Consider the following 21,897-nt stretch of genomic DNA (forward strand, 5'->3'; position numbering starts at 1 on the left):
CCACTGAAGAAGAGTATCGAAAGATCAGAAGAGAAGTGATTGCTCAATGAAAAACATTTGCCTCTAGGTAATAAGGGGTTTTTGTCTTATTATTTTTCTGTGTGAATTCACTCAATAAATTGCAAAAGACAAAAATGTGTGTGTGTGAGAGAGAGAGAGACAGAGAGAGAGAGAAAAAAAATTGGTTTGTTTCTTATGGTGGGGAAAGTTGGGGATGGGGTATTGGAAGACTGGCATCCCTCCTAGGGCAGAGCTGAGGATGTGATATAATGAACAAAAATAATTAGCGTGACTTGCCTCAGTATCTCCAGTTTGCAGGTTTCATCCTTCAATCCTTCACAAAGCTGCTGCACTCCTGAATGTCCCACTAACAACACTGAATCTCCCAGTTCATTTCTCTCCAGGTCCAGCTCTCTCAGAGTCTGACTAGTACTGAGGACAGAGGAAAGATCCCCACAACAACCAGCTGTGAGTGTGCAGTAAGACAGCCTGTAGAAGTCAGAGATTTAGAATAGTGTTAGGATTCGAAACCTAATTTGGGGGGTAATTAAAATGAGAACTTTCTTATGTTAATTGAACAATAGAGAGAAGCAATGAATGGCAGACACACAAACACAGGCAAAGAAAATGCACTTTATACAGACACATGGAATTCAAACAAAGTAAACCAAGCATCTATCATTGGGAATATAAAACGTATTACAGGAAACTTTTTTTTTTTACAAAACCCACACAAATAAATATCCAAATGGTGATGTCTCCCCATCACGTTCTGGTCATTAAAAATAGAAGTGATGCTATTACAGGTGTTTGGAATTGTTTATAGAGGGGGGGATTAAATCTAAAGAGCGTCCAAAAGAACACTGAGACTCCAAAACCACACCTCTATTTCACCTCCCAGCTGCCACTTCTTATGGCTCCTTATCTTCACACTCACGTGGGTGAGAGTGATGGGGGAGGGCAGAGAACTGTCTTCTCTTTTTCCTACAGTGTGTGGGCTGGGATGTCCTAGTGATACCTCTGACCCACGTGACCACTCATACCACAAGGCCTGGATTAGTGCTGTTGGATCTGGCCTTAATTATCATTGGCTATTTCTATCATTTATTCAAGATTTCAAAACAGTTACATATTTTGGGCCACAGTTGCACCCTTCAGATGTGCAGTGAGGAGAAAGACCTGTTAGTGAACTATTGGTTGTCACCATAGCCCTCAAGTTTCAGGAAGATCTGTGCTCAGCGTTTCAGCCCCAAGAGCACTTATTTCCATAATTACACTTTTTGCACCTTTCTCAGGTCTTTAACATCATTTATAAGATGGCACCCAGCGCAATGTTCCACTTGCTATCTGTAATGAGCCACATGTACACAGACTGGAGAGTGAAGCAGAACTGCACTTAATGGAAAACTGCGAAGGGAACCCCCAACTACTTACACCAGCTTCTGCAGTTTGCAGTCGGGATGTTTCAATCCTTCACACAGCTGCTTCACTCCTAAATCTCCCAGTTTGCTGCCTCTCAGGTCCAGCTCTTTCAAAGTTTGATTTGCACTGAGAACTGAGGCAAAATACTTGCAGCCAGAGGCTGCAATACCACAGTCTCCCAATCTGCAACAGACAAAAAAAAAAAAAAACAGGTGGAATTGTTTGCTTGATTCTCCAAAATTAACTGTATTCATTAATCACGGTCAGGGTTGGAATGGACCTCAGGAGGCCATCTAGTCCAACCCCCTGCTCAAAGCAGGACCAATCCCCAACTAAATCATCCCAGCCAAGGCTTTGTCAAGCCTGACCTTCAAAACCTCTAAGGCTTGGTCTACACTACAGGGTTAGGTTGAATTTAGCTGCGCTAGGTCAATTTTCAAATGAATTCGTCCACACAATCAACCTCATTCTGTCAACTTAAAGGGCTCTTAAAATCGACTTCTGTACTCCTTCCCAGCGAGGGGAAAGGCGCTAAAATCAACCTTGCTGGGTCGAATTTGGAGTAGCGTGGATGCAAATCGATGGTACTGGCCTCCTGGAGCTATCCCAGAGTGCTCCAATGTGACCGCTCTGGACAGCACTTTGAACTCTGATGCACTAGCCAGGTACACAGGAAAAGCCCCGAGAACTTTTGAATTTCATTTCCTGTTTGGTCAACACGGTGAACTCAGCAGCACTGGTGACCATGCAGTCCCCCCAGAATCGTCGAGTCTAGAATGTTTCTACATTCCCCTATCATCTCCGTCCCTGAGGTTATCACAGATTAGAAGGCAAAAAAACCTGAACTTGTGATGACATGTTTTCCAAGCTCATGGAGTCCTCCTGCACTGATAGGGCACAGCTTAATGCATGGAGCATTCAGTGGCAGAGGCCAGAAAAGAATTGAGTGAGTGTGAAGAGCGGAGGCAGGATGCGATGCTGAGGCTAATGAGGGAGCAAACAGACATGATGAAATGTCTGTTGGAGCTGCAAGAAAGCCATCAAGAGCACAGACCCCTGCTACATCCACTGTATAACCGCCTACTCTCCTCCCCATCTTCCATAGCCTCCTCACCCAGATGCCCAAGAACTCTGTGGGGGAGGCTCCGGGTACCCAGCCACTTGACTCCAGAGGATGCCCCAAGCAACAGAAGGCTGTCATTCAAACAGTTTGATTTTTAGAGTGGCTACAATAGGCAATGTGGCCATGTCCTTCCCTATCCCCCACCCCACCCAGGCTAACTTGTCCGTTATCTCATTTTTCTTTAATTAATAAAGAAAGAACGCATGGTTTCAAAACAAGTTACTTTATTTCGAAGTGGGGAGGATGGTTGGCTTACAGGGAATTAAACTCAACAAAGGGGGCAGGTTTGCATCAAGGAGAAACACACACAACTATCACACTGAAGCCTGGCCAGTTATGAAACTGGTTTTCAAAGCCGCTCTGATGCACAGTGTGCCTTGCTGTGCTCTTATAATCACCCTGGTGTCTGGCTGCTCAAAATCAGACACCAGGCAATTTGCCTCAACCTCCCACCCCACCACAAATGTCTCCCCCTTACTCTCACAGATATTATGGAGCACACAGCAAGCAGCAATAACAATGCGAATGTTGGTTGAGCTGAGGTCTGACCTAGTCAGCAGACAGTACCAGCGAGTTTTTAAAGTGCGTGATGGTGAGCTGAGTGGGCTCCATGCTTGCCGCGGTATGGCATCTGCATGAGTAATCCAGGAAAAAAAGACGTGAAATGATTGACAGTCATTCCTTTCACGGAGGAAGCGGCGACTGATGACATGTACCCAAACCCATCCGCAACAATGTTTTTGCCCCATCAGGCATTGGGAGCTTAACCCAGAATTCCAATGAGTGGCGGAGACTGCAGGAACTGTGGGACAGCTGCCCACAATGCACCGCTCCGTAAGTCGATGCTAGCCGCAGTAGTGAGGACACACTCCTCCGACTTAATGCACTTAGTGGGGACATACACAATTGACTGTATAAAATCGATTTCTAAAAATCGACTTCTATAAAATCGATTTAATTTCATAATGTAGATATACCCTCAGGAAGGAGATTTCACCACCTCCCTAGGTAACCCATTCCAGCGCTTCACTACTCTCTGAGTGAAAAAGTTTTTCCTGATATCCAACCTAAACCTCCCCCACTGCAACTTGAGACCATTACTCCTTGTTCTGTCATCTGCTACCACTGAGACCAGTCTAGCTCAGGGGCTGGCAAACTTTTTGGCCTGAGGCTGCATCGGGTTTCGGAAATTGTATGGAGGGCCAGTTAGGGGAGGCTGTGCCTCCCCAAACAGCCAGGCATGGCATGGCCCCCACCCACTATCTGACCCCCCAGCTTCTCGCCCTCTGACAGCCCCCCCAGACTCCTGCCCCATCCAACTTTCCTGACTGCCACCAGAACCCCTGCCCCTGACTGCCCCCAGCCTCCCCATCCAATCCCCACTTCCTTTCTGACTGCCCCACGGGATCTTTGCCCCCATTCAACCCCCGGGGTCCCTGCCCTCTGACCACCCCGATCCCTATCCACACCCCTACCCCCAACCACCACCACGAACTCCTCTGCCCTCTCTCAACCCCCGCCCCCGCTCTCTGCCCCCTTACCACGCTGCATGGAGCACTGGTGGCTGGTGGCGCTACAGACACGCCGCCCAGAGCACAAGGACAGGCAGCCACGCCACCTGGCTGGAACCAGTCATGCCACCGTGCAGCACAGAGCACCAGGTCAGGTCGGGCTCTGCAGCTGTGCTGCCCCAGGAGCTCACAGCCCCGCCACCCAGAGCACTGCACCAGAAGCGGAGCGAGCTGAGGCTGCGGGGAACGGGGAAAATCCGGGGAGGGGCCAGGGGCTAGCCTCCTGGGCAGGAGCTATGGGGCCGGGCAGGAGGGTCCCGTGGGCTGTAGTTTGCCCGCCTCTGGTCTAGTTCCATCCTCTTTGGATCCCCCTTTCAGGTAGTTGAAAGCAGCTATCAAATCTCCTCTCACTCTTCTCTTCTGCAGACTAAATAATCCCAGTTCCCTCAGCCTCTCCTCATAAATCATGTGCTCCACGCCCCTAATCATGTGTTGCCCTCTGCTGGACTCTTTCCAATTTTTCCACATACTTCTTGTCGTGTGAGGCCTCACCAATGACAAATAGAGCGGAAGGATCACATCCCTCGATATTCTGACAATGCTCCTACTTATACAGCCCAAAATGCTGTTAGCCTTCTTCGCAACAAGGGCGCATTGTTGACTCATATCCAGCTTCTTGTCTTCTGTAACTCCTAGGTCCTTTTCTGCAGAACTGTTTCCTAGCCATTCGGTCCCTAGTCTGTAACAGTGAATGGGATTCTTCCATCCTAAGTGCAGGACTCTGATCAACTCAATCATTCAACCTCTTATTTGGCCCAATCCTCCTAATTTTGTCTAGGTCCCTGTTATCCTAACCTACCCTCCAGTGTATATACACTCTCCAAATTTAGTGTCATCTGCAAACTTGCTGAAGAGTACAGTCCACCCGCCATCCCAGATCATTAATGAAGATATTGAACAAAACCGGCCCAGGAACTGACCTTGGAGCACTCCGTTGATACCGTGCCACTAACCATGGGTCATTTTGACACTACCCGTTGAGTTCGTGATCTAAATCAGCTTTCTATCCACCTATAGTGCCATCTTACCAGTCAAGCTCTCTTTAATTTGCTGACAAGAATACTGTGGAGACTGGATCGAAAGCTTGCTAAAGTCAAGGAATAACTAAGTTCCCTGCTTTTCCCTCATCCACATAGCCAGTTATCTCCCATGAGAAGGCATTAGGTTGTCAGGATGACTTGGCCTTGGTGAATCTATGCTGACATGTCCTGATCACTTCTTCTCCTTAAGTGCCTTCAGAATTGCAGCTCCTGCAAGGACTTGCTGCCATGATTTTTCCAGGACTGAGTGAGGCTGACTGCCTGTAATTTAACACAGATCCTCCTTCTTCCTTTTTTTTAAGATGGGCACTAAGTAGCCTTTTTCAGTCATCTGGGACTCTCCTCGTTCCCATGAGTTTTCACAAGATAAGGCCAGCTTGCAATAGATCCACAACTTCTTTAGCACCCTCAGATGCAGCACATCCGGCCCATAGGACCTGTGCTGTTCCAGCTTTTCTAAATTAGTCCGAACACTTTGTTCTCCACAGAGGGCTGGTTCAGCTCCTCCCATTGCTAGTGCGCCCAGTGCAGCATCTGGGAGCGACCTCTGTTCATGAAGACAGAGGCAAAAGCACTACTGAGAAACTTTAGCTTTTCCACATCCTCGTACACGTGTTGCCTCCAAATTCACGTAAGGGGCCCACACGTTCCTGTTTCTGCGGGAGGTATCCTGTCTCCTGATTGGTTCTCTGGTCAGGTGACAGCCAGGCTTACTGAACTTGTTAACCCTTTATAGTCAAAGAGATATAAAGTACTTCTGTGCTATTAACTTTTCTTATCTGTTTATGACAGTGTCCCACCTCTTATGGCTCCTTATCTTCACACTCACATGGGTGAGAGTGATGGGGGAGGGCAGAGAACTGTCTTCTCTCTTTCCTACATGCAGTGTGTGGTCTGGGATGTCCTAGTGATACCTCTGACCCAGGTGACCACCCACACCACAAGGCCTGGATTAGTGCTGTTGGATCTGGCCTTAATCCTCATTGGCTATTTCTATCATTTATTCGAGATTTCTAAACAGTGGCATATTTTGGGCCACTGGTGTGCCCTTCAGATGTACAGTGAGGAGAAAGACCTGTCGAGTGACCTGTCACTACAACCTTCAAGTTTCAGGAAGATCTGTGCTCAGCGTTTCAGCCCCAGGAGCACTTATTTCTGTAATTACCCTTTCTGCACCTTTCTCGGGTCTTTAACATCATTTATAAAATGGCACCCAGCACAATGTTCCACATGCTGTCTGTAATGAGCCACATAGACACAGACTGGAGAGTGAAGCAGAACTGCACTTAATGGAAAACTGCGAAGGGAACCCCCAACTACTTACACCAGTCTCTGCAGTTTGCAGTTGGGATGGTTCAGTCTTTCACACAGCTGCTTCACTCCTGAATCTCCCAGTTTGCTGCCTCTCAGGTCCAGCTCTTTTTGATTCGTACTGAGAACTGAGGCAAAATACTTGCAACCAGAGGCTGCAATACCACAGTCTCCCAACCTGCAACACACAAAAAAAAACACAACACGTGGAATTGTTTGCTTGATTCTCCAAAATTAACTGTATTCATGAATGTGTTTCAACAGGTTCTCTTTTCCAGAGTTCTAGCACTATAGTAACGCCATGAGGATGGTGTGACAGCTGCTCTACAGTTAAAACTGAGTTACACAACAGTTTAGTTTAATAAAAATACTTTTTTAAAACAAAGTGCAAGTTTCTGCAGCAGAGCCTGAAAAGAGTTCTAATCTGAATGAACAGATATAAGAGCGTACAAACATGTGAGGTGTGTATAATAGGTCAAGGGAGGCTAGCCTCCCCTACTCCAGGCCATGGCCCTGCCCATGCTCCACCCAGAAGATGTGCCCTTGCTCACTCTCTCCGCCAAAGCCAGTGGGCACTCAGCTCTGGCAGCAGCTTGGAGCTCAGGGTGTCCTGGGTCAGCGGATGGCTTGGGCCAGTCTGAGGGCAGCCAAAGGCTGCTTGCATCAGCCTGGATGTTGGGCCACTGCTCAGGCCATTCAGTGACCCAGGACTCGGGGTAGCAGGGGCGGGTGGGCCGGTGCTTGGGGTGGTTCTGCTGGGGCTCCAGCACACAGGGGGGGAAGGGTGGAGAAGGGGCAAGGTAGGTCCAGGGCCTTAGGCATGGTCAAGGGGGCTAGCCTCCCCAAAGTGGGGGGCTTCACATGCTGCCCATGCATACAAGGTCAACGAGATTTGTAGTTAATGAATTGAACAAATTATCTGTGGTCACCATGTCCTTCCACACTTTCAGAATTAGTAGATCTCATCTTCTCACACCTCATTTCTGCTCGTAGATTTGAAGAGGAAAACAAACTTTCTTGCTTTTTCTCAGCTGTGAATGAAGCAGTCATTGAACTGAACTCCTTGAATAAACTGAAATGAAGAAAGTATTCTCTCTGTGCCTGTAAAAGAAACTAGTGATGACAAAAGCTGGGTGCTTAGCCAGTGATTTGAACCAGTTTATGTCAACAGTTGCCTCTTCTGCAGGCACACAGAGAATATTTTCTTCATTTCATGAGAACAGCCAGACTGGGTCAGACCAATTGACCATCTAGCCCAGTATCCTGTCTGCCAACAGTGGCCATTGCCAGGTGCTTCCGAGGGAAGGAACAGAACAGGCAATCATTTAAGTGATCCATTCACTCCCAGCTTCTGATTCAGGTTATGAGGGGCTTAAGGCTAATACGAAGGAAGGGCCTAAGTATGAATCATACATTATACAAACAAACAAAAAAAAGACATCACACATTTATCTACATACATATCTATTTATGTAAAATTAACAAGTTTATTCTACTCTCACTACACTCAATTATTCAAACAGATACTTCTGAGTAAGAGGTAGCATGACGGATCTGCCCTTCCTCTTGGGTAGTGGAGTGCTCATCTGTATGAGGATGAACACTGCAACATTCCCCATCCTGCTCACCTTTCAGCCTTGCATTTCTACCCTCAGCAGTAGTAATAGCCTCGATAGCATTCATCACCATACAAATTTTGACAGGTTTCCACGCCCTTTTTAGGGCTTATGTCCCGCCTTTCCACCTGCCGTTTCCGTTGGCGCGCAAGTGTGGCGCCGTCGGCCATTTTGAAAAAATGTTTGTGTGTGTGTGTGTTTGACTAGGGGAAGTGTCTTGTACGTTGGTGCTTGGTGACATGAAGAGAAAAAGGTGAAAAGAAAAAAAAGAAATGAAAGCCTAGAAGCTAGAACTTAATTATAAGAAGGTAAGTTGAAAAAAGGAAAGGTAGGAAAAAAAGCGAATAAAACTAGGTAAGAGGAAAATGACAAACAGAACCGATTTGTAAGTCACCTAATACCTGGGTAATAAATTAAAAAACAAAGTTTAAAAAAACCTGTAAGTAAGAAAACCCATGAACAAGAAGACAAAACAAGAAAAAAAAGAAAAGTTAGAAAAAAGAGAAGAAAAGAAAGAATGATTGTTTAAAACACAGTAAAACAAGACTCAAACCCTTAAGAAGAAAAGAAAACATCTGAAGGTGAAAGAACAGCCCCTGCCTTGGTGGACCAATTAGAGAGGGTATTACAGTTAGTCACAAGCCCCTCCTTTTGGGAGCCAATTAGAGAGGAGTACAGATAGGGGCACGCAGAACCCGGTGTAATTCCAATCCTAAAGGTCCCAAAATTTTAAACAAGATCATGTCATAGTACAACGCCTACAGAAGCCAAGAAGCCGGAATTGCCCCCGGGCACCAGTCCGTGTCAAGAAGGACCCTCTTTATGGTATTGCCAAACGAGAAAGGGATGTTGCCAGCCCGGAATAAGAGCCACAGCCCTTTGTAAAAAGAGAAAAAGACCAAGTGCATAAAAAATTGTTCGGATTTGAAAAAAAAACAAATGGAAAGAGGTAAAGCCCTTTTTTAATAAAAATTAATGAAAAAAATACAAAATGTTTATAAGATAAAAATATTTATGTTTTTTATAGGTAGGAATGAAAAAAGCCTATAATATAGAAGACATGGTAACGCGAGGAACCGTCGCAAAAATAGCGATGTCGAGAACCCGGCCAAAAGACCCAAGGTCAGAAAGATGGTGATATGTATGGTAAATAATAAGATAAACAGAAAAAATTATAGTTAACCGCTCTAAAAGCGGTTATACAAACTCTCTTTTTTTTTTTGGACAAGATAACCAAGCGGGGTATGCCTGGATGCTGTACAAAGTAAGCCGTGTGTTGAAAATGGCCACATTTGCAGAGACAAAAAAGCGAGCAGAAGGAAGGCGGCTTAACTTATTAAAAAAGAAAAGAAATATATTTATGTATGAACTATCTATTACTAACGTTTGGCTTAATAATAGGTTGCAGAAACGAGATCGACCGAGCCCCGGACCGGTGTCTGAATGAGCACATGAGACAGGGTGTCAACTAGGCTATAAGAGCCGAACATGGTGAGGTAAAAAGTTACTTAAATAACTTAAAAAATATAAATATAAATAATAAAAGTGCGAATAAGAAAACAATAAATATATTTTGTGTTTAAACAGGAAGGTGCTACGGGGCCCAATGGGGCATGCCAGACTGAGGATGATTCAGAATCAGACGAGGGTCCGATTGGAGTGAGACGCCAAATAAACGTGGTAGGTTTTCTTTTTAAATAAGTTAAGCCGCCTTTACTTCCGTGTGCTTGTCTCTGCAAACGTTGGCCATTTGTCACACACCAGAGCTGTAATCTTGTCGGTCCCCGGCTTGTTATCTGTCAAAAAAAAAAAGAAGTCTGTATTACCGTTTTAAAGCTTAAAAACGATAATTTTTCTTTTAACTATTTACCATATATAATTCGCCATCTTTCCATGATGGGTGTCATGGCCGGTCTCGACATCGCTATTTTGCGACGGTTCCTGCGTTTACCATGTCCTCATATTAGGCTCTTCTCCATCTCCTACTAAAAAAAACAAAAACTATTATCTTAATAAACATTTTATTTTTCAATTAATTTTTATAAAAAAAGGCTTTACCTCTGCCTCAATCGTTTTCCAAATGCTGACAAGAATTTTTTCACACTTGGTCCTTTTTTCCTTTTACAAAGCAGCTGACTTTTCAGGGCTCGGCAAAATCCTCAGTGGTCAAGAGCATTAACAGTAAAGGGTTCCTCTCTCTGAAACAACGGACTGCGGCACCCGAGGCTAAATTCCGGCCTTCTGGCTTCTGTAGGCATCTGTACAGAACATGATCTTGTTTAAAATCTTGGGACTTTAGGATTGGTTTAACAACCGCGTTCTGTGACTTAACTGTAAATACCATTCTAATTGGTCCGCCAAAAGGAGGGGCTTGTGACCTAACTGTAAATACCCTCTCTAATTGGTCCACCAAAAGGAGGGGCTAGCTATCTAGCCACACCACTCCAGAACAGCTTTCATTTCACTACCAGCGGTGGTAGGGGTAGGATGTCTTGCTCTACATGTGTTCAGTAAAACAAACACTGCTTTATTTTTTCTTCTCTTTCATAACTTACCTCTCTTTTTTTAAACCTAGTTTTTCATGTTTTTTCTTAGTATCCCTTTATAGTTTTTTGGCCATGGGCTTACTAAACAGGTTTTCTTTTAAACCTTGTTTTTAATATTATTTAACCCAGGTATTGAATAGTTTTACCCTGTGCTTACCAAAATCGGTTCTGCCTTTGTCAATTTTCCTCTTAAACCTAGTTTTTATTCGCTTTTTTACCCTGGACCTTTCCCTTTTTCAACCTACCCCTTCAAATACAAATATTTTAAGTTCTAGCTTCCTAGGCTTTCAAATTTTCTTTTTTGCCTCTTTATACTCTTCTTTCAACCTTTTTCTCTTCATGTCACCAAGCACCAACGTACAAGACACTTCCCCTAGTCAAACACACACACACACAAACATTTTTTCAAAATGGCCGACGGCGCCACACTTGCGCGCCAACGGAAACGGCAGGTGGAAAGGCGGGACATAAGCCCTAAAAAGGGCGTGGAAACCTGTCAAAATTTGTATGGTGATGAATGCTATCGAGGCTATTACTACTCTCAGCTCTCCACATGGCCCACAGGGCAAAGCCAATCCCTGTTGCAGGTGCTTTCCCCAAGCTACGGACTCTACACCACACACCCTGTCTCACTCTGACTGCAGTCTGGGAAGCAGCCAGCTTTTATTATGTAAAAGAAAACCACTCAGATGTAAAATCCACTGAAGTAGAGGAAGCAAGGCCCCGTCTACACTGGCAGATTTGTGCACAGTAAAGCAGCTTTGAGCGCTATAACTCTGGAGGTGCACACACTGCCAAGCCACTTAGTGCACAGAAACTGCACAGATGCAGCACCTTAAAAAAACCCCACCTTGACAAGAGGCATAGAGCTTTCTGCGCTGTGGTTCCTGCGCAGCGGAGCCAATGCAGACACCATGGTGATTATAGAGCTGCAACTGGCCTCCAGGAGGTGTTCCACAATGCCTGTTCTCACCTCTCTGGCCATTGGTTTGAACTCTACTGCCCTGCCACTCAGTCCTCTTCCTGTTTGTTCAGTGATGCTATGGAACTTGAGGAGGAGGGCTGTTGGTTACACAGGGCCTGTAGCGGCGGTCTGTGCTCCTGCTGCCTTTCCTGCACCTCAGCAATACGCTGGAGCATATCAGTTTGATGCTCCAGCAGTCGGAGCATCGACTCTTGCCTTCTGGCAGCAAGCTGACGCCACCTATCCTCTTCAGCCTGCCATCTCTCCTCACATTGTGCTTTCCTGCACTCTGACATCATCTGTCTCCACACATTCTGGTGTGCTCTGTCAGTCTGGGAGGACAGCAGTAGCTCTGAGAGCACCTCATCTCAAGTGTGGTTTTTTTCACCTTCTAATCTTCGCTAGCCTCTGCAAAGGACAAACATTTGCAGCTGCTGGGGGAAAAGGGAGATTGGTGGTGAAAAATTTAGAGAGCAATAGGATCACTCTTTCCCATTAAACCTTGCTGTTCACATTACAAAGCACATGTGCTTTCGTTATAAGGTAGCATTTTGCCTCTTATATTGAGGGTCTGCCAGTGCAGTGTGAGGATAATTCACGCAGTGCCAGGCGACAGAATTTGGCTTGCAGGCAGCCATGGTAAGCCACAGTCTTTTGGCTTCTTTAACTTTCCTAACATGTGGGAATGGTTTCAAACAGCAGCACCCTCATTTCCCATACCAAGCGGCCACTGGGTTGGCCATTTAAAATGGGCTTGCAATTTAAAAGGAGGGGCTGCGGTTTGTGGGTTAGCGTGCAGCACAAACCCAACCCCCTCGCCCACCACGCTATTCTCTGGGATGATCACTTCACCACTCCCCCCACCGCGTAGCTAACAGCAGGGAACATTTCTGTTCAGCCACAGGCAAACAGTCTAGTAGGAACGGGTACCTCTGAATGTCCCCTTAATAAAAGCACCCTATTTCAATCAGGTGACCATGAATGATATCACTCTCTTGAGGATAACACAGAGAGTGACAAGGAATGGATGTTGTCTGAATGCCAGCAAACACCAGAATTTCTGCTCCATCCCCATACACGTTTACAGACTTTTGCAGTAGCTGTACTGGCCGCAAATGCCAGGACAGATTAATTATTAAACACACTTGCCTTTAAACCATGTGTAATATTTACAAAGGTACACTCACCAGAGGGCCCTTCTCTGCCTCCAGGGTCCATGAGCATGCCTTGGGTGGGTTCGGGGGGTACTGGCTCCAGGGCCAGGGTGAGAAACATATCTTGGCTGTTGGGAAAACCAGTTTCTCCGCTTCCTTGCTGTGAGCTATCTTCATTGTCCCCAAAACCTGCTTCCTTGTTGCGTGATTCTCCATTGACAGAGTCAAAGCACAGGGTTGGGGTAGTGGTGGCTGCACCCCCTAGCATGGCATGCAGCTCAGCGGCTCTGCCCCGGACCTTCCGTTTGCCTCTCTGGTTTTGTGGTAGGCTTGCCTTAGCTCCTTAATTTTCACGCAGCACTGCTGTGCATCCCTATTACGGCCTCTGTCCTTCATGCCCTTTGAGACTTTTTCTAATGTTTTGGCATTTTGTTTACTGGAACAGAGTTCAGCTAGCATGGATTTGTCTCCCGATACAGTGAGCAGATCCTGTACCTTCCGTTCGCTCCATGCTGGAGCTCTTTTGCAATCCTGGAACTCTATCATGGTTTCCTGTGCTGATGAGATCTGCACTCACCTGCACCTTGCCATGCTGGCTGAACAGGAAATGAGATTCAAAAGTTCGCAGGCCTTTTCCTATCTACCTGGCCAGTGCATCTGAGTTGAGAGCGTTGTCCAGAGCAGTCACAATGGAGCACTCTGGGATAGCCAATACTGTCGAGTTGCGTCCACAGTACCCCAAATTCGACCCGGCAAAGCCGATTTCAGCGCTAATCCCCTCATCAGAGGTGGAGTAAAGAAATTGATTTAAAGAGCCCTTTAAGTTGAAAAAAAGGGCTTCATCGTGTGGACGGGTCCAGGCTTAAATCAAAGTAACGCTGCTAAATTTGACCTAAAGTTGTAGTGTAGACCAGGCCTAGAAGTTGACAAAACAGAGCTATTTCCTGTTGTGTTCTCTGCCCCCCTGAACAAAAAGACTTCACTGAAAATCAGCTATTAAAAGCACTATTAAGAATCTTTCAAAAGAACTGCTGTAGCGACAACCTTCTTACATCAGGTCTGGTGTTTGTTCAAGGCTGGTGTAGAATGAAAGGAGAGCTTCCTGTTTCATTTGCATGTGTAAATCAAGCAGACGTTTATTTTTTTCCCCTTAAAGTGCTCAGAGTTTAGGGGAGGAAATTGAATGAGATTCTGCTTATATGAGGTGTGAAAAAGCAGAAGGGACCAAAATCCATTCTTTGCAAAAATAGGTTCTCTCTGAAGTCAATAAGGCTACACAGCTGTAACTGTCAACAGGAATTGGCCTGTGTTCTCATTCCCTTCTAGAATCAAGCTAAGTCTATACTAGAAGGTTCAAAGCGCTGCTGTGGCAGTGCTCCCGTGGCAGTGCTTTGAAGTGTGAGTGTGGTCGCCCGTGAGTGGTGGGGAGAGAGCCCTCCCAGCACTCCTGGTAATCCACTTCTTAGCGCTCGGAGCTTGTCCACAACAGTGCTTTAAAGCACTCAAACTTTCTGCACCAAGGGAGGGGAGGGGAGGGCGTGTTTAACGCCCCTGAGCTGGCAGCTAGAGTGCTTTAATTTGCCAGTGTAGACATGGCCTCACACTCATTCCATGCTTATCCACGATTTTCCAGAAGGCAGTGTCCTGGAGTTGCCTGCCAACCTCAGCAGAGGAGAGGGAAAGGGGAGCCTCCTCCTTCCCTGACAGCTAAGCAGAGCTCTGGAGAAATCGGGGATGGTGGAAATTGGGGGGGGGGCAATGCCTGCTCAAACTACACCCAAGGCGGGCACAGGTTCCCGTAGTAACTGGATTTTTGGTGTCCGGTCACCAGTGTTAATCAAGTACCTGGCTGATGGGAGTGAGTTCTTGCAGCGTGGGAAGCTGCAGACAGGAAGGAATGGAAGCAACGGACTGCTGGCTGAGCTCTTTCCAAACCGCAGGGACCTGCTTTGCCTTTCCTGCTAATGTTATTGTCTTCGTCTCTCTGAAACTGGTTGATTTTCATGGTAAACCATCTGTAAACCATTTTAGTAGTCTGGATGGCTGTTACCAAATGCATTATCGTTGTATGGTCCGTTGAATGTGAAACAATGAAGATCGCAGACTGTTTACATTTGCTATTTATTAAAGTCCACCTGGCAAAGATGTCTTACAACTTGTCAGCCTGTTTCGCTATAAAAAACATAGCCTGGGAATGATTCTGCATCTCTGGAGTGCTTGGATTTTGGCAGGGGGAACCCTAAGCAATTGGACAGAGATCCCGAAAAGTCATTTTTGGGAACCCCTGAAGAACATATGAAAAGATTCTAAGAGACTGACAGATTATTATATCTCTTCAGTTTGGACTATATACTCTGATCCAACTAGAATATATTTTATCTGCTTTAACCTTTTAATAACTCATTTCTCTTTCTTAGTCAATAAATCTTTAACTAGTTTACTAAGGATTGGCTACAGCATTGTTTTTGGTGACATCCTGAAGAATATTTTGATCTAAGTGGCTAGTCCTTTTGTAACTGGAAGAACCTAATGTGTGGTGAATTTTGCTTTTAATAATCTTTCATCATAAAGTCCAGTTTATCTGGGTGGTAAATTGGACTGGAGAGCTTAAGGGAGACTGTCTGTGGCTCCATGGTAAAACTAATATAGTGATCCAGGAGCATACATTTATTGCAGGGTTGGTGAAATCTAAGTATAGACTATACCATCAGGGCCAGCTCTAGCCATTTTGTTGCCCCAAGCATGGCGGCACACCATGGGGGGTGCTCTGCTGCTTGCCGGTCCCGCGGCTCCGGTGGACCTCCCATAGGTGTGCTCGCAGATGCTCCACCGGAGCCGCGGGACCAGAGGACCCTCCGCAGGGACGCCTGCGGGAGGTCCACCGGAGCCGCTTGCCGCCATCCCGGCAACTGGCAGAGCACCCCCCGCGGCATGCCGCCCCAAGCACGCACTTGGCACGCTGGGTCCTGGAGCCGGCCCTGTATACTATCAATTGGGGTGTGTCTACCCTGTTTTCTGACAGTCTGATATGAGATTAGCACTCTTAGCTGTGAGCCACGCCAGGCAGCGTGATACTGCAATCAAATGCTCTGCCACTGAGCTCTACCCCCTTTCAATTTATTCAACTAGTTCAGATAAATTACTAGTTTACTGAAAGATGAGAAATCAATTGGGAGCTGAATGAGCCCTCACGCTGCTCAGAACAAATAATTTTCTGAGCTGAGCGGTGAACAGCAGAGGCTAACAGAGGGAGTTTGCCTGGGAGTTCGCCTGGGGAGAGCCCACTGAGGCTTTCATCTCACGGGGCTTCTGTGAGTAGCTGCAACAGCTGAGGAAGCTCTTAGCAGGAAGGTGAGCATTCAGCTGTTGTAACCTGCACAGGTTGTGCCATGTTTGTCTTTCTTCCACAGGACAGAAGCGACTTTGTCTGTACAAAGTGCAAGCTGGTCTCCATATTGGAAGAGAAGGTTCGAGGTCTGGAGCAACAAGTATCGACTTTGTGTAGCATAAGAGAAAATGAAGATTTCCTGGATGGACGTCAGGATATGCTTTTATGGGCACAACTTCCTGAAGAATCGGAGCAGGCTGTGCAGAGGGGAGAAAGGGACGGTGAAGAAATTTGGCAGCATGTGACCTCCAGAAGAAGAAAGAGAAGCGTCCATGTACCAGCAATGGAGATACAGATGAGCAATCGTTTTCATGTTCTTTCCACAGGTATTTATGCGGAGAGTGGACTAGACGGTACATCTGAGAGAAGGGAGCAGAAGGAGACTCCACCGATTTAAAGGCACAAGATGCACTGTACTAGGGATGGGGGTTCCACGACCACCGCTCCCAAGACAAGGAGGAGAGTGGTGGTGGTTGGGGACTCCCTCCTCAGGCGGACTGAGTCATCTATCTGCTGCCCCGACCAAGAAAACCAAGAGGTCTGCTGCTTGCCAGGAGCTAGGATTCACACTGTGACGGAGAGACTGCCGAGACTCATCAAGCCCTCGGATCGCTACCCCTTCCTGCTTCTCCACGTGGGCACCAATGATACTGCCAAGAATGACCTTGAGCAGATCACTCCAGACTACGTGGCTCTGGGAAGAAGGATAAAGGCGTTTGAGGCACAAGTGGTGTTCTTGTCCATCCTCCCTGTGCAGGGAAAAGGCATGGGTAGGGATCATCGAACTGTGGAAGTCAATGAATGGCTACGCAGGTGGTGTCGGAGAGAAGGCTTTGGATTCTTCGACCATGGGATGGTGTTCCACAAAGGAGGAGTGCTAGGCAGAGACAGGTTCCACCTAATGAAGAGAGAGAAGAGCATCTTCGCAAGCAGGCTGGCTAACCTAGTGAGGAGGGCTTTAATCTAGGTTTACAGGGGGAAAGAGACCAAAGCCCTGAGGTAAGTGGGGAAATGGGATACTAGGAGGAAGCACGAGCAGGAGAACGCAAGAGGGGAGGACTCCTGTCTCAGACTGAGAAAGCAAGACAATCAGCGAGTTATCTCAAGTGCCTATACCCAAATGCAAGAAGTATGCGAAACAAGCAGGGAGAACCGGAAGTCCTGGCACAGTCAAGGAACTATGATGTGATTGGAATAACAGAGACTTGGTGGGATAACTCACATGACTGGAGTACTGCCATGGATGGATATAAACTGTTCAGGAAGGACAGGCAGGGCAGAAAAGGTGGGAAGTTGCACTATATGTAAGAGAGCAGTATGACTGCTCAGAGCTCTGGTATGAAACTGCAGAAAAACCTGAGAGTCTCTGATTAAGTTTAGAAGTGTGAGCAACAAGGGTGATGTCATGGTGGGAGTCTGCTATAGACCACCAAACCAGGGAGATGAGGTGGACGAGGCTTTCTTCCGGCAATTACAAGAAGTTACTAGATTGCAGGCCCTGGTTCTCATGGAGACTTTAATCACTCTGATATCTGCTGGGAGAGCAATACAGTGTGCAAGACAATCCAGGAAGTTTTGGGAAGTGTAGGGGACAATTTCCTGGTTCAAGTGCTGAAGGACCAACTAGGGCAGAGCTCTTCTTGACCTGCTGCTCCCAAACAGAGAAGAGTTAGTAGGGGAAGCACAAGTGGCTGGGAACCTGGGAGGCGGTGACCATGAGATGGTCGAGTTTCAGGATCCTGACACAAGGAAGAAAGGAGAGCAGCAGAATATGGACCCTGGACTTCAGAAAAGCAGACTTTGACTCTCTAAGGGAGCTGATGGGCAGGATCCTCTGGTAAATAACATGAGGGAGAAAGGAGTCCAGGAGAGCTGACTGTATTTTAAAGAATCCTTTATTGAGGTTGTAGGAAAAAAACATCCCGATGTGTAGGAAGAATAGTAAATATGGCAGGCGACCAGCTTGGCTTAACAGTGAAATCCTTGCTGAGCTTAAATGCAAAAAAGAAGCTTACAAGAAGTGGAAAGATTGGACAAATGACCAGGGAGGAGTATAAAAGTATTGCTCAGGCATGCAGGGTGAAATCAGGAAGGCCAAATCACACTTGGAGTTGCAGCTAGCAAGAGATGTTAAGAGTAACAAGAAGGGTTTCTTCAGGTAATGTTAGCAACAAGAAGAAAGTCAAGGAAAGTGTGGACCCCTTAATGAATGAGGGAGGCAACCTAGTGGCAGATGATATGGAAAAAGCTAATGTACTCAATCATTTTTTTGCCTCCGTCTTCACAAACAAGGTCAGCTCCCAGACTGCTGCACAGGGCAGCACAGTATGGGGAGACAGTGACTAGCCCTCTGTGGAGAAGAAGTGTTCGGGAATATTTAGAAAAACTGGACGAGCACAAGTCCATGGGGCCAGATGTGCTGCATCCAAGGGTGCTAAAGGAGTTGGCGGATATGATTGCAGAGCCATTGCCCTTTATCTTTGAAAACTCATGGCAAATGGGGGAGGTCCCGGATGACTGGAAAAAGGCTACTGTAGTGCCCATCTTAAAAAAGGGAAGAAGGAGGATCTGTGAAACTACAGGCCAGTCAGCCTCACCTCAGTCCCTGGAAAAATCATGGAGCAGATCCTCAAGGAATCAATTCTGAAGCACTTAGAGGAGAGGAAAGTGATCAGGACAGTCAGCATGGATTCACCAAGGGCAAGTCATGCCTGACTAACCTAATTGCCTTCTATGAGGAGATAACTGGGTCTGTGGATGAGGTGAAAGCAGCGGATGTGTTATTTCTTGACTTTAGCAAAGCTTTTGATACAGTTTCCCACAGTATTCTTGCCAGCAAGTTAAAGAAGTATGGCTGGATGATTGGACTATAAGATGGACAGAAAGCTGGCTAGATCATCGGGTCAACGGGTGTGATCAACTGTTTCCACGTCTAGTTGGCAGCCAGTTTCAAGTGGAGTGCCCCAAGGGCCGGTCGTGGGGCCAGTTTTGTTCAATATCTTCATTAATAATCTGGAGGATGGCGTGGACTGTACTCTCAGGAAGTTTGCAGATGACACTAAACTGGGAGGATGGTAGATACGCTGGAGGGATGGGATAGGATACAGAGGGACCTAGACAAATTAGAGGACTGGCCAAAATAAACCTGATGAGGTTCAACAAGGACAAGTGCAGAGTCCTGCACTTAGGATGGAAGAATCCCATGCACTGCTACAGACTAGGGACCGAATGGCTAGGAAGCAGTTCTGCAGAGAAGGCCCTAGGGGTTACAGTGGACGAGAACTGGATATGAGTCAACAGTGTGCCCTTGTTGCCAAGAAGACTAGCGGCATTTGGGGCTGTATAAGTAAGTGCATTGCAGCAGATCGAGGGATGTGATCATTCCCCTCTATTCGACATTGATGAGGCCTCATCTGGAGTACTGTGTCCAGTTTTGGGCCCTACACTAACAGAAGGATGTGGAAAAATTGGAAAGAGTCCAGCAGAGGGCAACAAAATGATTAAGGGCTGAAGCACATGACTTATGAGAGAGGCTGAGGGAACTGGGATTGTTTAGTCTGCAGAAGAGAAGAGATGAGGGGGATTTGATAGCCGCTTTCAACTACCTGAAAGGAGTTCCAAAGAGGATGGATCTAGACTATTCTCAGTGGTACCTGATGACAGACAAGGAGTGATGGTCTCAAGTTGCAGTGGCGAAGGTTAGGTTGGATATTAGGAAAAACTTTTTCACTCAGAGAGTGGTGAAGCACTGGAATGGGTTACCTAGGGAGGTGGTGGAATCTCCTTCCTTAGAGGTTTTTAAGGTCAGGCTTGACAAAGCCCTGGCTGGGATGATTTAGCTGGGAATTGGTCCTGCTTTGAGCAGGGGGCTGGACTAGATGACCTCCTGAGGTCCCTTCCAACCCTTATATTCTATTATTCTAATTTTTACATCCTGATTTTTTCATTACTTTCTGTGACATTTCAGATCCTTGTACAGACCACTAACCAAAGGAAATGTTGTTAGGGAATGTCAGGAAATGGTTTATACTAACAAATGATAACTCTCTGAGGCAAGGAACTGAGAAATTGCAGGCATCCAACCTAGAGGAGACGAAGAACATTATTGCATATATGTGTTCTATTCTTAATATAGATTAAAATACACTTTGATAAATAGTTCTCTCATGCACAAAAATCCTCTAGTCGTTAGGAGAGCAGAACACTGATGCCATCCAGAATAACACTGAAACCCCAAAACCCACACCTCCAAGTGTTGTAAGGGAGCAGTCTCAGATGTTCACTTCTGGCTGATGGGAGGATGGCTTATGGCTTCTTATCTTCACACTCACGTGGGTGAGAGTGATGGGGGAGGGCAGAGAGCAGTCTTCTCTCTTTTCTACGTGCAGTGTGTGGTCTGGGATGTCCTAGTGATACCTCTGACCCAGGTGACCACCCATACCACAAGGCCTGGATCAGTGCTGTTGGATCTGGCCTTAATCCTCATTGTCTATTTCTATCATTTATTCAAGATTTCTAAACAGTGGCATATTTTGGGCCACTGGTGTGCCCTTCAGATGTACAGTGAGGAGAAAGACCTGTCGAGTGAACTGTCACTACAACCTTCAAGTTTCAGGAAGATCTGTGCTCAGCATTTCAGCCCCAGGAGCACTTATTTCTGTAATTACACTTTCTGCACCTTTCTCAGGTCTTTAACATCTTTGATAAAATGGCACCCAGCACAATGTTCCACATGCTGTCTGTAATGAGCCACATAGACACAGACTGGAGAGTGAAGCAGAACTGCACTTAACTGGAGAACCATGAAGGGAACCCCCAACTACTTACATCAGTTTCTGCAGTTTGCAGTCGGGATGTTTCAGTCCTTCACACAGCTGTTTCACTCCTAAATCTCCCAGTTTGCTGCCTCTCAGGTCCAGCTCTTTCAAAGTTTGATTTGTACTGAGAACTAAGGCAAGATACTTGCAATCATAGAAAATGATACCACAGTGTCCCAACCTGCAAAGGACAGAATAACTGAGGGAGCTGATACCTTGATGCACAACAATTCACTGTATTAATGAATGTGTTTCAAGTCAACAGGTTCTCTTTTCCAGCATCCTAGCGCTATGGCAATGCTATGAGGATGGCATGGTAGCTGCATAGTTAAGGTTGCATTACACAGTTTAGTTCAACAAACAAATTACTTTTTTTTTTAAACAAAAGAAAGCGCAAGTTTCTGCAGCAGAGCCTGAAAAGAGTTCTGATCTGAATGAAGAGATATGACAGCATGCAAGGTCAGGAAGACAGGAATAGAAAATGAATGCAGGTTTGTGTAGAATAGATAAATGTGGGTTTAATACTAATTCCACACACCTTAGTGCTTAAACTTTTTTTGTAGGTAACACCACATGTATCCCAGTATCCTCTTCACTTCTTTCACGAAAAAGTACTGTGTTGCAGAAACCTCATTACTGTAGTTATTTGAATTCAGAGATTTCTTAAGAAGCAAAATAGGTAGAATTTTTTTAAAATAAACTCTTAGTTTCCATAGACGGCTTTGCCACCAGTGGATTTATTTAAAACAAAGTGATTTAAATTACCAATATTAATCATCATTTAAATCAAGGTTTCCTGTTTGCGGATATAAATAATTAATTTAAATCTTTTTTAATATGTACTTTTTAGGTTTTTTTCCCCTAAAGAAAGGTTGATCCTCGGTTGTTGGTATAATCTGGTACTACCTTCTTTTTTTTCTTTTTCTTTTCTTTTTTCCAAACCAG

General features: G+C 45.9%; 1 protein-coding gene across 1 annotated transcript; it reads right to left on the minus strand.

Moving 5' to 3' along the window:
- Positions 1–242: 242 nt before the first annotated feature.
- LOC116824565 (ribonuclease inhibitor-like) lies at positions 243–21,116 on the minus strand. The gene is made up of 4 exons (XM_032779918.2): positions 20,963–21,116; positions 6,481–6,645; positions 1,435–1,605; positions 243–489 (listed from the first exon to the last, which is right to left on the minus strand). Coding segments are annotated over exons 1-4 (585 nt in total). The 5' UTR covers positions 20,965–21,116.
- Positions 21,117–21,897: the final 781 nt, after the last annotated feature.

Source organism: Chelonoidis abingdonii, chromosome 4, assembly GCF_003597395.2.
Source record: "Chelonoidis abingdonii isolate Lonesome George chromosome 4, CheloAbing_2.0, whole genome shotgun sequence".
Lineage (NCBI taxonomy): Eukaryota > Metazoa > Chordata > Testudines > Testudinidae > Chelonoidis > Chelonoidis abingdonii.

Coding starts and splice junctions, on each gene's coding strand:
- LOC116824565 (XM_032779918.2), bottom strand. Junction 1,606..6,480: donor TGCAAACTGCAGAGACTGGT/GTAAGTAGTTGG, acceptor TGTCTGTTGCAG/ATTGGGAGACTGTGGTATTG. Junction 490..1,434: donor TGCAAACTGCAGAAGCTGGT/GTAAGTAGTTGG, acceptor TGACTTCTACAG/GCTGTCTTACTGCACACTCA.